This window comes from Vanellus vanellus (genome assembly GCF_965231255.1).
Source record: "Vanellus vanellus genome assembly, chromosome: 7".
Lineage (NCBI taxonomy): Eukaryota > Metazoa > Chordata > Aves > Charadriiformes > Charadriidae > Vanellus > Vanellus vanellus.
This window is the reverse complement of record NC_138912.1, coordinates 2,944,722-2,962,913: the sequence shown is the minus strand read 5'-3', so window position 1 is coordinate 2,962,913 and position 18,192 is coordinate 2,944,722. Positions and strand designations below refer to the sequence as shown.

At 42.1% G+C, this 18,192-nt stretch overlaps 1 protein-coding gene across 1 annotated transcript in view; it reads left to right on the top strand.

The window, feature by feature from the left end:
• PTPRE (protein tyrosine phosphatase receptor type E) overlaps window positions 1-10,829 on the top strand; it is a 55,734-nt gene extending 44,905 nt beyond the window's left edge. Inside the window, exons 16-20 of the mRNA XM_082486596.1 lie at window positions 119-253; window positions 1,053-1,178; window positions 4,481-4,641; window positions 8,971-9,106; window positions 10,554-10,829. Coding sequence (XP_082342722.1) covers window positions 119-253; window positions 1,053-1,178; window positions 4,481-4,641; window positions 8,971-9,106; window positions 10,554-10,628 — 633 coding nt within the window. The 3' untranslated portion in view covers window positions 10,629-10,829. The remainder of the gene's footprint in view (window positions 1-118; window positions 254-1,052; window positions 1,179-4,480; window positions 4,642-8,970; window positions 9,107-10,553) is intronic.
• Window positions 10,830-18,192: the final 7,363 nt, after the last annotated feature.

The window sequence follows — 18,192 nt, the reverse complement described above, 5'->3', positions numbered from 1 at the left end:
GCATCACATTGTCAAGCAGCGATCTCCTCTCCGGCCATCACCTTCCCTCCCGCTTCGCTTGTGCTCACATATGGAATCATAGAATCATGACAAAAGGCGTCCTGGGCTTTCTCCGCAGGGCTATCGGCAGAAGGATTACTTCATTGCCACCCAGGGACCGCTCCCGCACACGGTGGAGGATTTCTGGCGGATGGTGTGGGAGTGGAAGTGCCACACCATCGTTATGCTCACAGAAGTTCAAGAGAGGGAGCAGGTACGTGTCCCACAGCTCCAGAGCAAAGCAGTTGCCGTTGACGCCTGTAAAATATGAGCATTAATATCAGATAAACGATTTGTTGCCTACACTTTCTGATGATACGAGATTATTTTTTTTTTTTTTGCCTTTCCTAAAATGAGCTCTTGCTTCACTATTCGGTGTGGGCCAATGGTGCTGCTTTTGCTTGAATTGTTAGAAAACCCCCCAAAACTACTGAAAGTTGTGGTTCCTGAAAGGGCTCCGGTCGCATTAAAATCACCAAATTTATAGGGATGCCTGACGTGGAACAGCGGGTTGGGATTTGGGAACAGCTGGATAAAGCTTTTGTGAAAACTTCCCTCCCTGTTCTGCCCATGTAAGCACCAGTGGCTTATTCTGAACCTCTCCTGGTACGTCGTTAATTAATGAAGAGAGTCCTTTATACCCTCCATGTGCTGCAGTTTGAAGATCCAGGGTTCAACGCTGCGACCGGGGTGTTTTAGTGCTGTGGAATAGTTTTGTTGTTGGGTTTGGGAGGCTCTTTAACAACATTGCATTGCTCTCAGGAGTTACTTATTTTATTCAACTCTGGTTTAAAGCAGTATTTCCCATCTCTGACTCCTAAGCCCTTTTCATCTTAATAGTTTGTATTATATAAATATCAGTGTATTCTTGGTTATTAACCTTTTCATTGCAAAGTGTTTAGAACGCATTTCTTGCGCTGTATGTCACCGCCTATAGCAGGGATTTCTGACGCCGTAGATAACTGGGAAAAAAAAATTCAAGGAACGTTTACCATTCTCCCTCAATTTTGCAGGAAAAATGCTGCCAGTACTGGCCATCAGAGGGCTCTGTAACTCACGGAGAGATAACCGTGGAAATAAAGAATGACAGTCTGTTAGATGCCATAAGTGTAAGGGACTTCCTAGTTACATACAGTCAGGTAATGTTTTTAAATTACGTGAGTTTTTTTTCATTTGAAGGCATTTACTACTATGGTTATTATAACTTAAATGCTGGAATTTCTATCTGAAGATAAATGCGGTTAATCAACATTCAATGTTATGTCAATCAAGATGAAGCTTATATGAAGCATTTTTGCTTAAAGCCCTACGAAAATTCTGGTCAGTAAAAGGTGTCCTAGATCAGAGTGGGCTGTGGGTTTTTTTTTCCTGTTTTATTTTATTTTATTTTATTTTATTTTGGGGCTTTGGGGTTTTTTTTTTTTAATGTTTTGTTGTTGCTGTTATTCTTCTATTTTCTCCCATCTTCCACATATTTATTAAAGAACGTTTGATTCAATATTTTTAAATCCTATGAAGCATTTTAGGAGCACGTGTACTTGCCTCTGCCTACCAGCTCCTCCCTTATGTTGCTCTGCTGCAGGCACGATCTGCTCCGAACCTGGGTTTGATCTTCTGGGCGTGCATCTCTTCACCCACTGCGTAGTTTCTTTAGGATCTGATTTGCACTGCTCTTTTTGAAAACCAACCAAAAAAATTACTTGCAGTTAAGAATATAATGTATTTAACTACTTCTTGCATTGCACAGAATTTATGCACTTAAATACTTGGCACATGCAAAGCGAAAGGACTTTAGATTTAAAGGACTCTGTGGTTCCTGAAGGAGGAGGGTGGTGGATTAGGCGTGAGAACACATTGTGCTTCACAAAGCAGAGAGTCCACGTCAATGTGTTGACTTCTGTGACTTTGGAACGTATTTAAAACTCAAGTAGCAGTGTTGTAGGTAATATCCAAACACTGGCACTGCAATCCAGCATCGTTAGAACTGTTTGCTGCTGCAGATCTAAGAAATCCAAGTAACTTCTGCGTTGTGCCTGAGTCCAGCTGGACTACATCAGTGATATTTGAAGCAATATTACGTTAAAAGATCTGCTGCAGAGCTGGGAGGAAGGAGGACCGACCAAGCCTTTTTCTTCATAAGGCTGACATCTTCCAGGCTTCCACTACAAACAGTGTCCTGAAACTTCGCATCAAACTTGTTTACCAGATGTCCCCTATGGTGGACACGGTGAAAGCCCCTCGCATCAGCAGAGACCTCGTGTTTTCAACTCTCTGTGGCTTGCAAGACGAGATATAGATATAGATACATATATACGCTACATATCATAGAATCATAGAATGGTTTAGGTTGGAAAGGACCTTGAAGATCATCGAGTTCCAACCCCCCTGCCATGGGCAGGGACACCTCCCACCAGCCCAGGTTGCCCAAGGCCACCTCCAGCCTGGCCTTGAACACCTCCAGGGATGGGGCCTCAACAGCCTCTCTGGGCAACCTGTCCCAGTGCCTCACCACCCTCACAGGGAAAAACTTCCTAATGTTCAGTCTGAACCTGCCCTCTTCCAGTTTAAAGCCACTCCCCCTCGCCCTATCGCTACATACCCCAGTAAAAAGCCCTTCCCCAGCTCTCCTGTAGGCCCCCTTTAGGGACTGGAAGGCCGCAGTAAGACCTCCCCGGAGCCTTCTCTTCTCCAGGGTGAACAGCCCCAACTCTTTCAGCCTCTCCTCATAGGAGAGATGGTCCAGCCCTCGGATCATCCTCGTGGCTCTCCTCTGGACACGCTCCAGCAGGTCCATGTCCTTCTTATGCTGGGGACTCCATAGCTGGATGCAGTACTCCAGGTGGGGTCTCACCAGAGTGGAGTAGAGGGGCAGAATCACCTCCTTTGACCTGCTGGCCACACTTCTGATGCAGCCCAGGATACGGTTGGCCTTCTGGGCTGTGATTGCACACTGCTGGCTCATGTTGAGCTTCTCGTCAGTTGGCACCCCCAGGGCCTTCTCCTCAGGGCTGCTCTCCAGCCATTCCCTGCCGAGCCTGGATTTGTGCTTGGGATTGCCCCGACCCAGATGTAGGACCTTGCATCATCATGTAGTAAAATTGCCAGAGCATTAAGGTTGCATCCTTTATAACAGAATCATACAATCGTTTGGGTTGGAAGAGACCTTTAAGATCATTGAGTCCAACTGTTAACTGAACGCTGCCGAGTTACCAGTAAACCACATCCCATAGTGCAGTAACCATGATGCAGCCATGGGAAAGAACAAGCAAAAATCTCGGGGTAGTTAAACTAAAGAGTGCATCCAAACTCTGTGCATCCAAATCTGTCTGGAGCTAACTGCTGGAGCGTGGTATTAATACCTATTTGAGCTTTTAGGGGTGCTTTTAATCAGCAAGCGTAAAGATAAGGCAAATAACGGTTAATGTTTCAAAGTAGCAGGTGGTGGTGTGCAAAGATGGGTGCGTTTCGGGAGCTGGGTTGTTTTAACGGCATTTTGGATTTGGCCTGTGCATTTGGCCTGTTCGCAGCCCAGCGAGCCCCCGGCACCCCGGGCTGCGTCCCCCGCAGCGTGGCCAGCGGGGCGAGGGGGGGTTGTGCCCCTCTGCTGCGCTCTGCTCTGGGGAGACCCCCCCGCAGTGCTGCCTCCAGCTCGGGGGGTCCCCACAGCAGAAGGACACGGAGCTGTTGGAGCGGGGCCAGAGGAGGCCCCGGAGATGCTGGGAGGGCTGGAGCCCCTCTGCTGGGAGGACGGGCTGGGAGAGGTGGGGGGGTCAGCCTGGAGAAGAGAAGGCTCCGGGGAGACCTCAGAGCCCCTTCCAGTGCCTAACGGGGCTCCAGGAGAGCTGGGGAGGGACTCTGGGTCAGGGAGGGGAGTGATGGGACGAGGGGGAATGGCTTTAAACTGGAAGAGGGGAGATTTAGATGAGATCTGAGGAAGAAATGTTTCCCTGTGGGGGCAGTGAGCCCCTGGCGCAGGGTGCCCCGAGGAGCTGTGGCTGCCCCATCCCTGGAGGTGTTCAAGGCCGGGTTGGACGGGGCTGGGAGCAACCTGGGCTGGGGGGAGGTGGCCCTGCCCGGGGCAGGGGGGTTGGAACGAGATGATCTTCAAGGTCCCTTCCAACCCAAACCTTTCTATGATTCCATGAGGAAAGCTTTAACCATTGCTACTCAGGAGAAATCATCTTTGAGTGTATCCTTAGTACTGCCCAGAGGAAACAGCTTTGCCAATCAAAAGGAACATTGTAGGGGGAAATCATCAGCAGAGTGGATGGGGAAGTTTAGAAACCAAACTACCAGCTCTGCATGACCAATATATTACGGGCCAGGTTGAAACCAGCCCCCTCTACTATAGCGGTGCAAAAGTTCTGCTAGGAACGGTGAAAGACGAGTGTTTCCATCCTGAAGTAAGCACTGGATAACCGTAGTGTCTGCGTGCACACAGGGTAACCAGGAGAAGCAAAGCAGGCTCGTTCGGCAGTTCCATTTCCATGGGTGGCCAGAAATCGGGATTCCTGCGGAAGGAAAAGGGATGATCGACCTGATCGCAGCTGTCCAGAAGCAGCAGCAGCAAACGGGCAATCACCCGATTACGGTGCACTGCAGGTAGGACTCGCTTCTTCTTCCCACCATTAGCTGAGGAACCGGCGTGCGTTTTCTCCAGTCTGGTTTCTTTTACGGCAGTTTTTCTTCGTGAAAAGCAGTTTTTCCTTGTGTAAAAAAATAAATGAAAATTAAGAAATACAAGAAAAAGATTGACAAAAGGCAAAACTAGGGTTACATAAAGGATTTGTGACTCGGCTTTTGCTAAATTACCCAAACACTTTATGGCTGACAGGAAACAAGTGCATTATTAACTTGCCGTGTTATAATTTTGCACCTGAGTTTTGCTAAACGCTGTGATTGGGAAGGTAACGCTGTCGGTTTATTGTTGTGATGTGTAACACACCCCACCAATATGGTGCTCAAATATTCTCTTGGGAACAAAACGCTGTTGGTTCATACAAACTATCAGGAGAATAAAATATATTCCTAATATAAGCAGGAGGCAAAATGAATCCCTGTCCTTGAAAGCAGAAAGAAAACAGTATTTACATTGATGCAAAGAGTGTATGACTTGAGACATGATAACTAGAATATCTCTTTGTCCTATGCCAGGTTTTTTTGAACAGTACTTTTTTTTATTGCAGCATCTTTTTTTTTTCTTTTTAAGAGGTAAAAATAGGTTTTTTCCTCTGTTTTTTCAATGATACTTTTCAGAGCGAGTTTGTTTTAATCAGTCTTTTAAATTTGTCTTTTCCCTTTACGTAATACACGATGATTTTTAAAAAAGCAGCCATAAAGCTAATATTCTGCCTTTGGCTAATTCAGAACTCATACCTTGCTTTTTAAATATTTTAACCTTTATAAATCAATAAAGCCTTTTCTGTTTTTCGGTCAATACAAAGCCAAGCTGACGGTATGCAGGGACAGGGTCAGGAGGGTTCCCCATCCCCGAGAAGAGAAGTTCCTATGGTTTGGTTTGGTTTCTTAAATAAGTTATTAACGCACTCGAGGGCGATGATGACATTTTGTGTTTGATGCTGCGATTTGATGAATTTTAACAGCCACTTCTTTGGAATTGCTAGGGAGTTAAAATTCTGAATGATAATTGAAGTGGGTAAAACATCCAGGAGTTCTAGCTAATAAAATAAGAGGTAAAAGTAACTAATGTCTTTGATATGTACAAATTAGATGCGTAACAACGATCTGAGGTACACATTGCTTCTGCTTTTCCAAGTTTTCAGACCTGCAGACTCTCCAAAGCCTTAGCTTAATCATTTGGCGTGTATTTAGAATCACAGAATGGTTTGGGTTGGAAGGGACCTTGAAGATCATCTCGTTCCAACCCCCTGCCCTGGGCAGGGACACCTCCCACTACACCAGGACCATTTGTACTAGATTTTTTCTTTTTTTTTTTTTTTTTTTTTTTCAAAAATCACTGCAATCATTATAAAAAGGATTAAACAAGAAAATAACCCCCAAACCACACAACGTATTCCAGGATTTTTAATGTGGAGAATTCTCTCCTGCCCTACTTGGCACAGCCCGTCCATCACAGCTTTTGCGTTGCCTGAACTTCTCCCTGAAGTCACACTTGAGTCCTCAAATAGCAGTGAATGGAACTTTATGAAAAATGAAACACATATCAGGTCTAAGACTGATTGTTTCCAGAGTGTTCACATGAACTTGTGAAAACTTCTGTTCATCTTTTCCAACTATTAACAAACAGTTTAAGGAGCTTCTAGAAAAGATCATTCTTGAGTAGAGTCAAGACATAAACCTAAATGGTTTGGAAGGGTTTTGCTAACTGTGTTGCCAACAGAATCCAAAGCCAAGCTGTTTAAATTCCCAACTCCCATCTCTTCCAGTATGAGTCTGCAGCTGCCTTCTCTTCAGCTCACGGCTCCCCGCGCTTTTTCTCTCTCCGCCGTCCCCTCCTTTCGGCACGCTAACAGACCGTGCCAGACTGCTGTGTGAGTTAGAGATCCCTTCCTACTGTCTTTTGCCCAATCTTTGCCCATTCTGCGCGTCCTTTGCCTTTGAACTTTCTGTCTCAAGAAACGAAGTTTGGGTCAAATTTAAAACTTATCTTTTTTTTTTTTTTTTTTTTTTTTTTCCTAAGGGAGTTGCAGAAAGAGAAGCAAGTATGCACAGACAAGTGCTGTGGTACCATGAGACAATACATATGTTTCTCTTGCATTTCGAATGCAGTTTAGTTTTCCATGCATCCATTCTAAAAATTCTTAAAGTAATTTAAAAAAAAACCAAACAAACAAAAACTTGTACGGGCTTTTCAGGATTTGCTAAAAGCATGTTTTTGGCAGAAAGGAGAGTGAGTGTAGCACAAAGAGCATTAAAAATGCAGTGCAGAGCAATGTATACCTACATCTTTTAGGCATAAATGAATAAGCGACGTGTGTGATGATGTGTGTGCGCAGATTTACTTTATGGCTTCATGCCCTCATCTTTTGATAGTCGTTGACCTGTTCTGAAACGCATCGCTCATGGGTTACTCCAGAAACCACAGATGGCTGCAGGAGATTAGCTAATTACAAATACTTCTGAACCCTTTTAGATTTTGCATTTGTCTTTAATCTGATAAAAGTAATTGTCTAAAGGGAATAACACATCTAATGCATCGTACCTGTTCGTTTTTCCTCCAAGACCTTTACTGTATCCAGCTGAGGATACGTGCGTTTCCACTTAATCTTTTCCTAAGGCTTGTGCCTGTCATATGTTTTTGTATTTGATAGAGTAGAAGCAGTGACTTGTGTTTACAATTCACCTATTTATGGTTAAAACACCTGAAAACTTAAAGTTTCATAAAATCTGTGTTTGTCTTATCTAGCAGTCCAGTGAACCTTCCACTCCGTCTTACCACTGATTGCCCATTTCCCAGTCCTGTTCTGGTTTCCGTAACTATTCCCTACCAAACCTATTGGCCTTCCAGTGCACAGCCACTGTTTCGTTGGGGTCAAATAGTCCCTAATTAGTGTGATTAGGAGAGAGAAAGAAAGCTCTTTTGTTAATTTTATTTTTTTTATCTCTAGTGTTAGGCATAATAAAACAGATAATGACTGAAATGTATTTCAGTTCCACGGAACTGTGATCTGAAGCAGATACAAGGACAAAATATACTCAGTGAAACACTCTGAAACAAAAGAACCTACAGTTACCCTGGAGCCCATTAGGTTGCTTATTGTCGTCAAGATAGAAACAGAACAGTTGATTTTAGTTCCTTGTATGTGCTATGGCCTCATGTAGTCTTGCTTTAGTCTGTCCTTATATGGATACACCTGTTTCAGAATTGGCTTGGATCCGAAGAGCTATTCAAATCATTACAGTTGGATAGAATCATGGAATGGTTTGGGTTGGAAGGGACCTTGAAGATCATCCAGTGCCACCCCCTGCCATGGGCAGGGACACCTCCCCCCAGCCCAGGTTGCTCCCGGCCCCACCCTCACAGGGAAAAACTTCTTCCTAATATCCCATCTAAATCTCCCCTCTTTCAGTGTAAAATCATTCCCCCTCGTCCCATCACTCCCCTCCTTGATCCAGAGTCCCTCCCCAGCTCTCCTGGAGCCCCTTTAGGCACTGGAAGGGGCTCTGAGGTCTCTTCGCAGCCTTCTCTTCTCCAGGCTGACCCCCCCACCTCTCCCAGCCTGTCCTCCCAGCAGAGGGGCTCCAGCCCTCCCAGCATCTTTGTGTCCCTCCTCTGGCCCTGCTCCAACAGGTCCATGTCTTTCCTATGTTGGGGGCTCCAGAGCTGGAGGCAGCACTCCAGGTGGGCTCTCCCCAGAGTGGAGCAGAGGGGCAGAATCCCCTCCCTAGGACATTGTCCATCAAATTGTCCAGAGGAGGAGTAGGAGTAATAATAATAATAATGATGATGATGATTATGATGATAATGATGCTTTCATATCTGTCCACCACGCAGAAGTATAAATCACACCCTAATAGAAAAAAGTGGGTTTGGTGGCACAGTGCTTCTTTGCATCATCACCAAGTTTCGCAACTCAAAGGTGAAAGGTGGTGTCCTCCCCCATGACGAACACAACGGCAAGCAGGGTGTGGGAGCACCAAAAGTTGTCTTTGGGGGAAGATGACCGCAGCTCTGAGTAAGCAGCTTTGCCAGTGCGTTCTTTGGGTCTCAGGCTTTGGCTGAGGGCGTTAGCGGAGCTGTCGCTAACGAGCCTTTATGGGTCCCAGCCTGGCTCCCGGTTAATTTCCGTTAATTCTGGCTCCCTTCTGGCATAGCTGAGGTGCCAAACTAAGCGTAAAAAAATGAGTAGAAGTTGGTTAATAATAATATTTGCCTATTCTATGTCACTGCTATTTCTCTTTTAAGATTTTTATCCTGCTGTACGCTAAGCAAACGTGTTTCCGTTGCAGCGCCGGCGCTGGAAGAACAGGTACATTCATCGCACTCAGCAATATTCTGGAACGAGTGAAGGCTGAAGGGCTCTTAGATGTGTTTCAAGCTGTGAAGAGCTTAAGACTGCAAAGGCCACATATGGTGCAAACACTGGTATGATATTTAACAATCCGGATCCTTGTCAAGGGATGTATGTTTGTAAATATTCTTGTGGGAGGAGAACAAAGGGGTTTTTTTTGCAGGTTGAAATAAATTATGTATGACGGCTCTGTATGTAGAAGGTATTACCAGAAATCTGGGTTTTTTACAGTTTTTTTTTTTTATAGTATTTCTAAAAATACAACTTGGCTAAACATTCGGCGTCTTTTAGGAACTAGAGACGGTTAAAGCAAAATCTTTTGAGTGTTGCAGGTGACACAACATGAAGCAAATGCCTTTTAAGCTGTTTATCGGTTGTTCTTTCTTACTTTAAAATGTCTGGGCTTAAATTGGCTTGGAGTTAGAGGGAGAAATGGCTTTGACTGGTTTAAAGTCATCTACAAGTAATATGTGAAGCTTTCTCCAGACATTCTTCCCTGTTGAGTAAGCTCTGAAAAAAATTGTTGAGAGGTATATATTTGGAAAACTATATAAAAAAGCTGATATTTTGTATTTTGATAGCAGCTTCCACTCTGTGATTTGAAACTTCTTTAGAAACGGTTACCTCAAAACACCTTTTTTCGGGTAGATGTTTTCTCCATACTACAGCTGGGAAGAAAGGGGCTGCAGAAGTAGAATTGGCTTATCCGCAGTCACACTGAGACAGGGATGAAGTATTTCTGTCAGGGTTCTGGTGCTGTGATTGAATAGAGTTAGTTAAGGCTGTAGCTGCCCCAGACGTTCCCAGCTGAGCCTGCGGAAGGGCTTCTGCTGAACTCGGCTTTCCAGCACGAGGGAATGCAGATGCCAATTCCGGTTATCACCAGTGTTGTTACAGTTTTGGTACCGCAGCAAATCGTGTCAAAGGCGTTATCAGCACGCCGAGAAGATCGGGATGCGTCCCAGCATCGGGATGCAGAGGAGCATCCCGGCAGGCTGGCGTGGGCAGCGCGCGAATCCACTGCGGGGAGCCGTGCCGAGGGCAGCTCCGGTTCACAGGCGGGAACATAGACGTTTTTTAATGTTCTATACAGCTATAGTTACACCGTCAGAAGTTCTATTGTCCCCTAGTTTCTGCTGTAAAGCTCCTAAGAGGGAGTTAAAGAGCCAGGCTCCCCGGGAAGGCGCGGGAGGACAGCCGGGGAACAGCCAGGTACAGTAAGCTGCTTAACTGAAATGAGAAGAAACATCTAAGAATTGATTCAGTTTAAGAAGTATCGCCTAGAAAGCTTAAAGAAATCTCTTTAACTGGGCAACAATCAGCCCGTATTTGACAAAAGAGCAAGGTACCGTTGCTTTGATTTAAAAGATAAGTAGAAATCAGAACAGGCTCATCCTCAGGTGCTGGGGCAAGGCATGGTCCAAGTTAGAACATGTCACATTTACTTGCAGAATGATTTTCTCCAATGTAGTCGTATGATGCAACCAAAGCACATTTTGGTATCTTTTTATTGTTTTTCAGGAACAGTATGAATTCTGCTACAGAGTGGTACAAGATTTCATCGACATATTTTCGGATTATGCTAATTTCAAATGAAAACTCCTGCCTTATTTTTTAATTTGTCTGTATAAATAGCTGTATATTCTGTTAATTTATTCCATGTCATTTTGATTGTTGACTTTACTGTAAATAGGACCTTGTGTTTGCCCTAAAAGTTGCATTCGTTGTACAAAGTTATTTCTTAAATATAAATATCTTCTAAAGCGAAGTATAATGTTCATATACAATATATCACTATAAGACGGTATAGAAATCTTTATTCTAAATAACAGTAAATTAATTCTTGAGGGTCTATTTCTTTGAATTTTTCCACTTATAAATATTTATCAATAATGTTATCTCCCCATTCTTGAAACCTTACACAGGTGATTTATATTTAATTCCAAAAAAAAAAAAAAGTTAATTGTGGTACATATGTTTAAACTAAACATGTTTTGTAGCTCAATCTTTCTTGACTATGAAAATAGATGTTTATTTGGGGACGCATTCTGGTAACCCGCTCATGCTTATCTGTAATTTATGTCACAGATAGTCTCGCTGAAGGCAGAGGCTGTTTGAGCAAAGTGCTGTTAATGATAAAGGTACCAGAATATGGCACTTCATGTGTAATAATGTACAGCCCAACTGAAAAATAGAACTGCTTTTAAAGTCTGTTTTTAAGAACCTCCAGGTTGGTGGCAGTTCTATTTGGAGTCTTACTGTCAATAAGATAAAAATCAGTATAAATACAGATTTGAATTTTTGATTTAATGTAGCATTCCAAGTCCATTTTTTTTTTCTTTCCTAAATATTACACCAGCTTATATCAATTTAGAAAGACTATAGTGCGAGTTTACCGCTATTTTGCGTATCAGAAGAGTCTATTTTGCAGCACATGAACTTGTCTACTTGAAGAGGCTTTATAGCCATTGTCAGAAATGGATATAAAGCTTCTCTGTACGCATGGCAGAATGTCCCACGTCTTTGAGAAGAGGCAAAGGAGGTGAACTCTTCTTTGATTCAACTCAACAGAATAATTAACCGTATTTGCTAAAATTTTGAAAAAAAAAAAAAAATTTTACTAACAGTGTAATGCTAGCAACATTAAGCATTGTAGCAAAAAGCTCCTCTGCGTTCTTACCCTCCCAAATACATTATCGAAAAGGGAACGATTCCTTTATCTAAAAGGGGTATATGATTGTGTATATAGATATATTTTTAATGAAAGTACTAGTGATAATATAATTGGTGAAATAAAGGTTAAAAGTCTCTATTGTAGCCCTGAACAGGATATGCTTGGGGGTTAAAAAATCCAAAAATCACAGGGCATCCGAATGTTGAATAATTAAAAAGTATATCTTTTCCACTCTTTAAAATGCATCTATGAATTAATGAGCACAAAGTATGTGAATATGTACTTTAATTACATACCTAATATGCAATAGTTCTGTCTTGTCCACTTGGTTGGGGTTTTTCAATGCAAACATAAAAGCCTTATTTAAAATAAGCAACTTACACTGATCGTTTCACTATTGCTCTTGCACTATTTTATCCCGTGACCGTTCTTCATTTCCGATGAGAAATAGCATTATACTTTGTAACAGGGTGAGGAGAGGGGACGGCGTCCGTACCTCTCCTCTCATTTCATACTGAGCGGAAAAGGCGCCGTTTAGAAGTTTCTAAGCCCACTCTTCTGCACACTGCCGTTTACTGCTTCTTGTCTTCCCATCGATGCGCTTCTGTATTTATTTGTACAGTAAATTATGCACTTAAAAAAGATTGTTTAAAGTCTAAACCTTTGTTGTGAGTTGCTATTAGAAGATATGCTCGAGGCGCAGAAAGTGCTGAGCAAGGGGAACAAATGCTAAGTACGTTTATGTTCCTGCTGCGCGCTAAGATTTTACCAAATTTCCAAAAGCCATCAAATAAATTCGCTATGGAAACCACTGCAGTGAGGTTTGCAGTATGATCGTTTGTAGCACAGGGAGACTCTGAGGGGTGAAATCACGACAGAAAATAACGCACAGGAATTCCCACCGTTTTCCAAAGAAACACGTTTCCTGGTCCCATTCGGTCCCAACGTCGGGATCTTTAGCCTACATTTGAAAAAGAATTTGTCTGTGGGACAGCCTTTCGGGTCCCTGAAATAAAAGGTTGGATTAAGAGGTAGCTCCTCAGCGCCGTGGCAATGGTGTGTGACGTTCGGGGGTCCCATGGCCCCCCGGGGTAAACCCCGCCTGCCCGCGGGGCAGAGGCAGCGCTCCGCGGCTACAGCAGGCGGTAGGATGGAGCTAAGCTGAAACACCAGATACTAAGTGGGTACTCAGATTTTACTTGCTAACTATGTAAAGATATCTAGGAGGAAACAGAAGTACCTATAATATATTTCAGAAGTCACAGATATAGCTACATAATGACTTTTTTTTATAATTTGAAAAGCTCGCTTTCCGGTTCTTGCGTTGGGTCAATAGGCTGCTCGTCGCAGCAGCCTGGTAACTGGGGAGCTGTATCTTGATACAGATATATATGAATTTTCTTTTAGATTTTCCTATGTTGCATGGAATGACTTTAAAATGCCAAATAGTCGATTGGAAGTTGTACATTCTGATCTGTATGTGGTTTTGGTCACTGTGTGACTCGACTGTCTGTTCTCGCGTGTTAAAGACAGGTTCCAGTTCACCCAAGCATTTAAGCGTTCGCTTTACAGCATCTCTACGCCACAAAACAATGGAGTACCGCAGGTTCTGTGTTCCCGAAGCAATCCCTTAAGTGCTTTGCTGAATTGGGCCTTAATGAAGAATGCATACTGTAATTACCAGTGTTTTTTAGGGTATTTTTACGTATCGGTTTTTTAAACTTTTCAAACGAGCCCGACCGCCTGTGTTCAGTATTTTGAAATGTTTTCATTTCCCTCGTACCATTTTTAATGTAAAGTTATTGAAACTTTTCTGTATAACCAAATTGTATTTAATTTGTCAAATCTTTATAATATATGTATGTATTATACAGTTTCACTATTATTATTTTCTTTTATTACATTTATAATTTGATCTTGCTGTGTTTTTAATGCCGGTGAATGTTGCTGAATTATTTGTATATGCAAATTGCAAGATCTAATACATTCTGATGCAAGAACAAAGCTTCTTTTTTATTCTCAAACTGCATTACTTTCTTTAAATCTTTTAATTTCATTCCTGTACCGTGTGTTCATTTAAATTAAGTATTCTAAAGGAGTTGGAATCCATTGTCTGGATAAATAATTTTGCAGTACTTATCCGCAGCTATTTGGAAGTGATATTCAGATTCAGGTCGTAACTGAAGCATTGCGCCTACAAAACGCATATAAACTCACGACGGCGATCAAAAGGCCACGTCTGCCCGACGCTGTATTAATAGGTAAGACCTGACAATGCCGAGCTTTGACGTGACTCGGCCCATTGCAGCCTTCCCTTTTGAGTAGAAACGTGCTGATTCAAAGTCCGTCCCTGCAATGCCTCGGCAGCGGTTATTCCTCGGGTCTATTCGCGCAGCGCCTGGCACGACGGTGCTTTGCTCTTCGCTCCAGCCCTTCCTTCCAGCGAGGAGCCGGGGCTGTGCATCCTTGGAGAGAGGCGGGGAGGAGCGGGGAGCCCGGCACCGTTCTGCGTGGCAGGCGGCTCGGCGGGGAGGGGGAGAGGGTCTCGGTCCCCGAGGCAGACGGGCTTTCACGAAACGGGCGGATAGCGAGAGGGGAGAGCGCTCGCTCAGCACGTGAAACCTTCTTTTGTATGTGAGTTTTAGTAGCACTGGGGTATACTGTGGTATCATACCAAGATAAAAATAGCAGCTTAACGTTCAACTCTGTCGCCCATCGTTAATTGAAAGCCCACCCTACTTAACGGCAGTTCCTTCATTAATTTCAGCAGGCTTTATATTGGACCTCACGTGCCAAAAATAATCAAGGTGGCCCAGTCTCATAACAAGTGTCAGGAGATATTTGTGTAAACCAGGAGTAAGTATGCCGAAAGATTCCAGTCTGATGTCAAGCTAATATCACTGAGATTTGAAAAGACTGAACTTTATTTGTCAAGTACGATTTAATGAAGCAATATTACTGCGTTTGACCCCTTTCCCCCTGTTTCATCTGGTACACCTGACACCTAAGATTTGGGAGGTACCTTTTCAGGGCGGATAATTATCTGATTATTTTTTCCGAACTTGTTTGGGAGAACTTCTGGTTTGCCTGTCCTCCCTGTGCACTGTGCTAACGTTCAAGTATCGGTGCTTGGCAATCGCGCTGCTCTCAGCACAAACGGAACCACCCAGGAATAACCACGGCAACGTGTTTGCCAGTAGTAACTTCACTGAAGTGATGCTTTCTAAAGATATCAAGCATGTGCATCCTGAAGAGATGTCTTTGCTTCATCAAAACCATCGATTTACTAATCAGGAACTTGCCTGCAGAGTTTTAAAAACAGGGATATAGCACACTGAAATACAGAGCCTCTAGGAAATTAGCGTGTGGGAAAATATTGCTGTTTCTTACTGTGACACTAAGTGGTACCATGTTAAGAGTCATCTTTTTCATTACATGTAAAAGCTATTAATTTTGTTTTTTATAATTCCGGATGAGCGGATAAAATATTTTGTGTGACTGGATTGCATACTTTTAGCAGACATCAAGAAGCACAGCTTGTTGAGCCCACTGGGAGTTAACTTTGTGCGAGGACAGATGCCTTCGTGTGGTTTCAGAAAATAGAAGCATCTCAAGTGTTAATCGGTTATTAATTTATCATTGGTTAATTTAAATAATTATTGATAACCATAATTGTTGATTACTACAGATCTGCACAATTTCTAGTATAATGAGGTTCTGCCTAGCAGTATAGTAGAATCACCATTTTTAGGTTATTCAAGGTAAATAATGGGGATTACAAACTGAGACGAAGAGTGACTTTCTTCCCATGTTCACCTTAGTGCACTTCTGTTGGTCTGTTTCTGTATTGAAGATCAACAATAAAAAGCATCTTTGTTACCATACAGCCAACCGTGGTGTTTTTGTTAACAACAAATCCGAAGTTGCAGAAAGGACTTGGGATCACTCGATCCTCACCTCCGTAAAGCAGGTAACGTGGCTGTTTAGATACCTCCCTGATGATAAAGTTTTCACGTGTACCTCCAACATCCCATAAAAGAGATTTCGGTGAGGAGGTGACAGTATAATTAAGATCCAATGAGTGGAAGTGTTTTTCTCACAACAGATACCATCTCTTCTCTACTATGTCCCATTTTAATGACAAATCTGTAACCAACAGAAGAATCATAAGACTCTGGTGGAATACAGAAATAATACAACTATACAGAAAGTATGAAACCTGTATCTTTTGCAGTCTTGTTTATATATACAGATTCTATTTAATTACCTGTAAGAACTAAATTTTATCATTGTGCACTTCTCCAGCGATTAATTTTTCTTGGCTCATCTGATGAGAATGTCCACATGTTTTTTGCGGCTTCTAAACATTCCTAAGAAATACCATAAATAGAAATACCATTTTGCTTCTTTATCGAGTTTTTGCATTTTATGTCTTGTGATGCTGAAGATGGTTATGGTTTTAGAAACTCAGCTTTTAGAAAAAACACACTTTCATTGTAAACTGACCAAGAAATATATTTATTTTAATGAGTTATTTAAACAATAGAAACTACGCGAGATCAAGAATGTGTTTGTTCTGGCTAGGGCATATATGTCAAGTCTAAGCTATGTTTTCCTTAACATAGAAATTGTTTGGTGTGTCTGAGAATTTTTCAAGCAGTTGAACTTCACCGTGAATGTTCTTCATCTTGGATATTAAAGGATTATGTTGTAATTTAGATATTTTAATAAGAGCTTTCTTCTAATGGCTTTTTATATATTTTCTGTGCTACTTTGCACAGCATAGGAGAATTACTAAATTATTAATCAAGTTGGGACTTTGCCAAGGAAGTTCTTTCACAAATAACCATTTTTTTCTTTCACCTGTTTCCATCGCGTTCGGAACTGTTCCAGTGTTTTCATCAATGTCCCACACAAACTATTTATAAACATCGAAGAAAAGATCTGGGATGTGACTTCATGCCAGTTGGGGAGACACAAAGAAAGCGAAACTCAACCAGTCTGGAAGAGCTCGAGAAGGAATTATTTAGCACAGTTGCAGTAGTATCAGACTATGAAGCTGAGTTTGTGCTCGTGGTGATCTGAGGCCAGCAGACAGGGTGCAGCAGAATGGGCCGCGGGCCACATCTTTTATGTTTCGGTACAACAGGCAGTGAGTGAGCAGCCAAAGGGCTGTCCCGGTCCTGCTCATGCTCTCTGTGAGAGAAGATTACGTTCCTGTCTTCTTGGAGACACCAGTACTGTCTTAGTCTCTGTGAAATATATATATTTAAATTTTTTTTTCATTTTATTTTGTTACTCTGCTTCAAAATTTTATACAAGTATTTTCTATTTGAGATTTTTATGGTAACCATGTAGTAGCCTGTGGATCAAGTACAAGCCGTTTCCCAGGAAGCAGCGTGTGGAATAGCTTTCCTCCCTTATTAAGAGTACTGCGTACTGTAATAGAGGTGGATGTTATTTGCTGAATACAGCGGAACCTTGCCCCGGTCATAATAAATAAGGATACAAATCACGAACTCTTACACAAATAGGAGATGAGCAGAAGGACTGAATGGGCAACACAAAATCCCTCTTATGGGTTTCTTTAGGATTAAAAGTGATCCGTTGAAGTTAATGGCAAAATTGCCTGGAGTAAGAATTTTGTTCCCAGGTGAGAGGGTTTTCACTATTTTGGTGTCCAGAGTGGTCACTGATACGTTTCTTGGCGAGCAGTACGCTTACGTGTTGTTTGAGCAGGTCTGTAACTTTGTAATTGGCAAGTCTGTTATAAAGATATGCCTGGTTTCAGATACGGACTACAAAGAATTAATTTACATTTAAAACCCAGTGTATTTCACCATGACATTGTGTAGCTTTCCTGTCATCTTTCCGGGCTTTGAAGGCTTTATGTGAAAACTGCCTATTAGAAAGCTGGTTTTCAAGATGAACTTTGATTTTTGTGAAATGCAGAAGATTTTGCTTAAAAATATTAGTGCTTCACATCATATACAGAAGTTTTATCCTTTTCAATTTCTTTCCCGTATTAGTTTGTTATACTGTGTTCTTTCACCACTTAAAAGAGAGAGAACTGTATTATTTCAAAGTATTTATTAAATGTGAATAGAAACCATTTTGGAAAACATATCCCATTTGTTCATAAACTCATAGAGCTTCCTCACACATAAAATAATTTGTCAAAATGAGGTTCTGGGTATGAATACAAGCATTCAAAAAAATCTTAGGTGCAACAATGTGTCAGTGCAGTACATCATTTTAAGGGAGGACATCTATTGCAAAACATTAAATTTTCAGAGATTCATCATGCAATAACTTACTAATCTCTAGGCTTTGCTTTACACAGTGTGAATAGCCTGAAGTATGTATTTTTTTCAGTGCCCAATAAAAAATCATAAATTAAACCAAATTGATAATTCATCATGACAGTGCGACTGAATTCACGCTAATCTACATTAACACTGTTTTGTTAGAAGTTAGCAGTTTAGT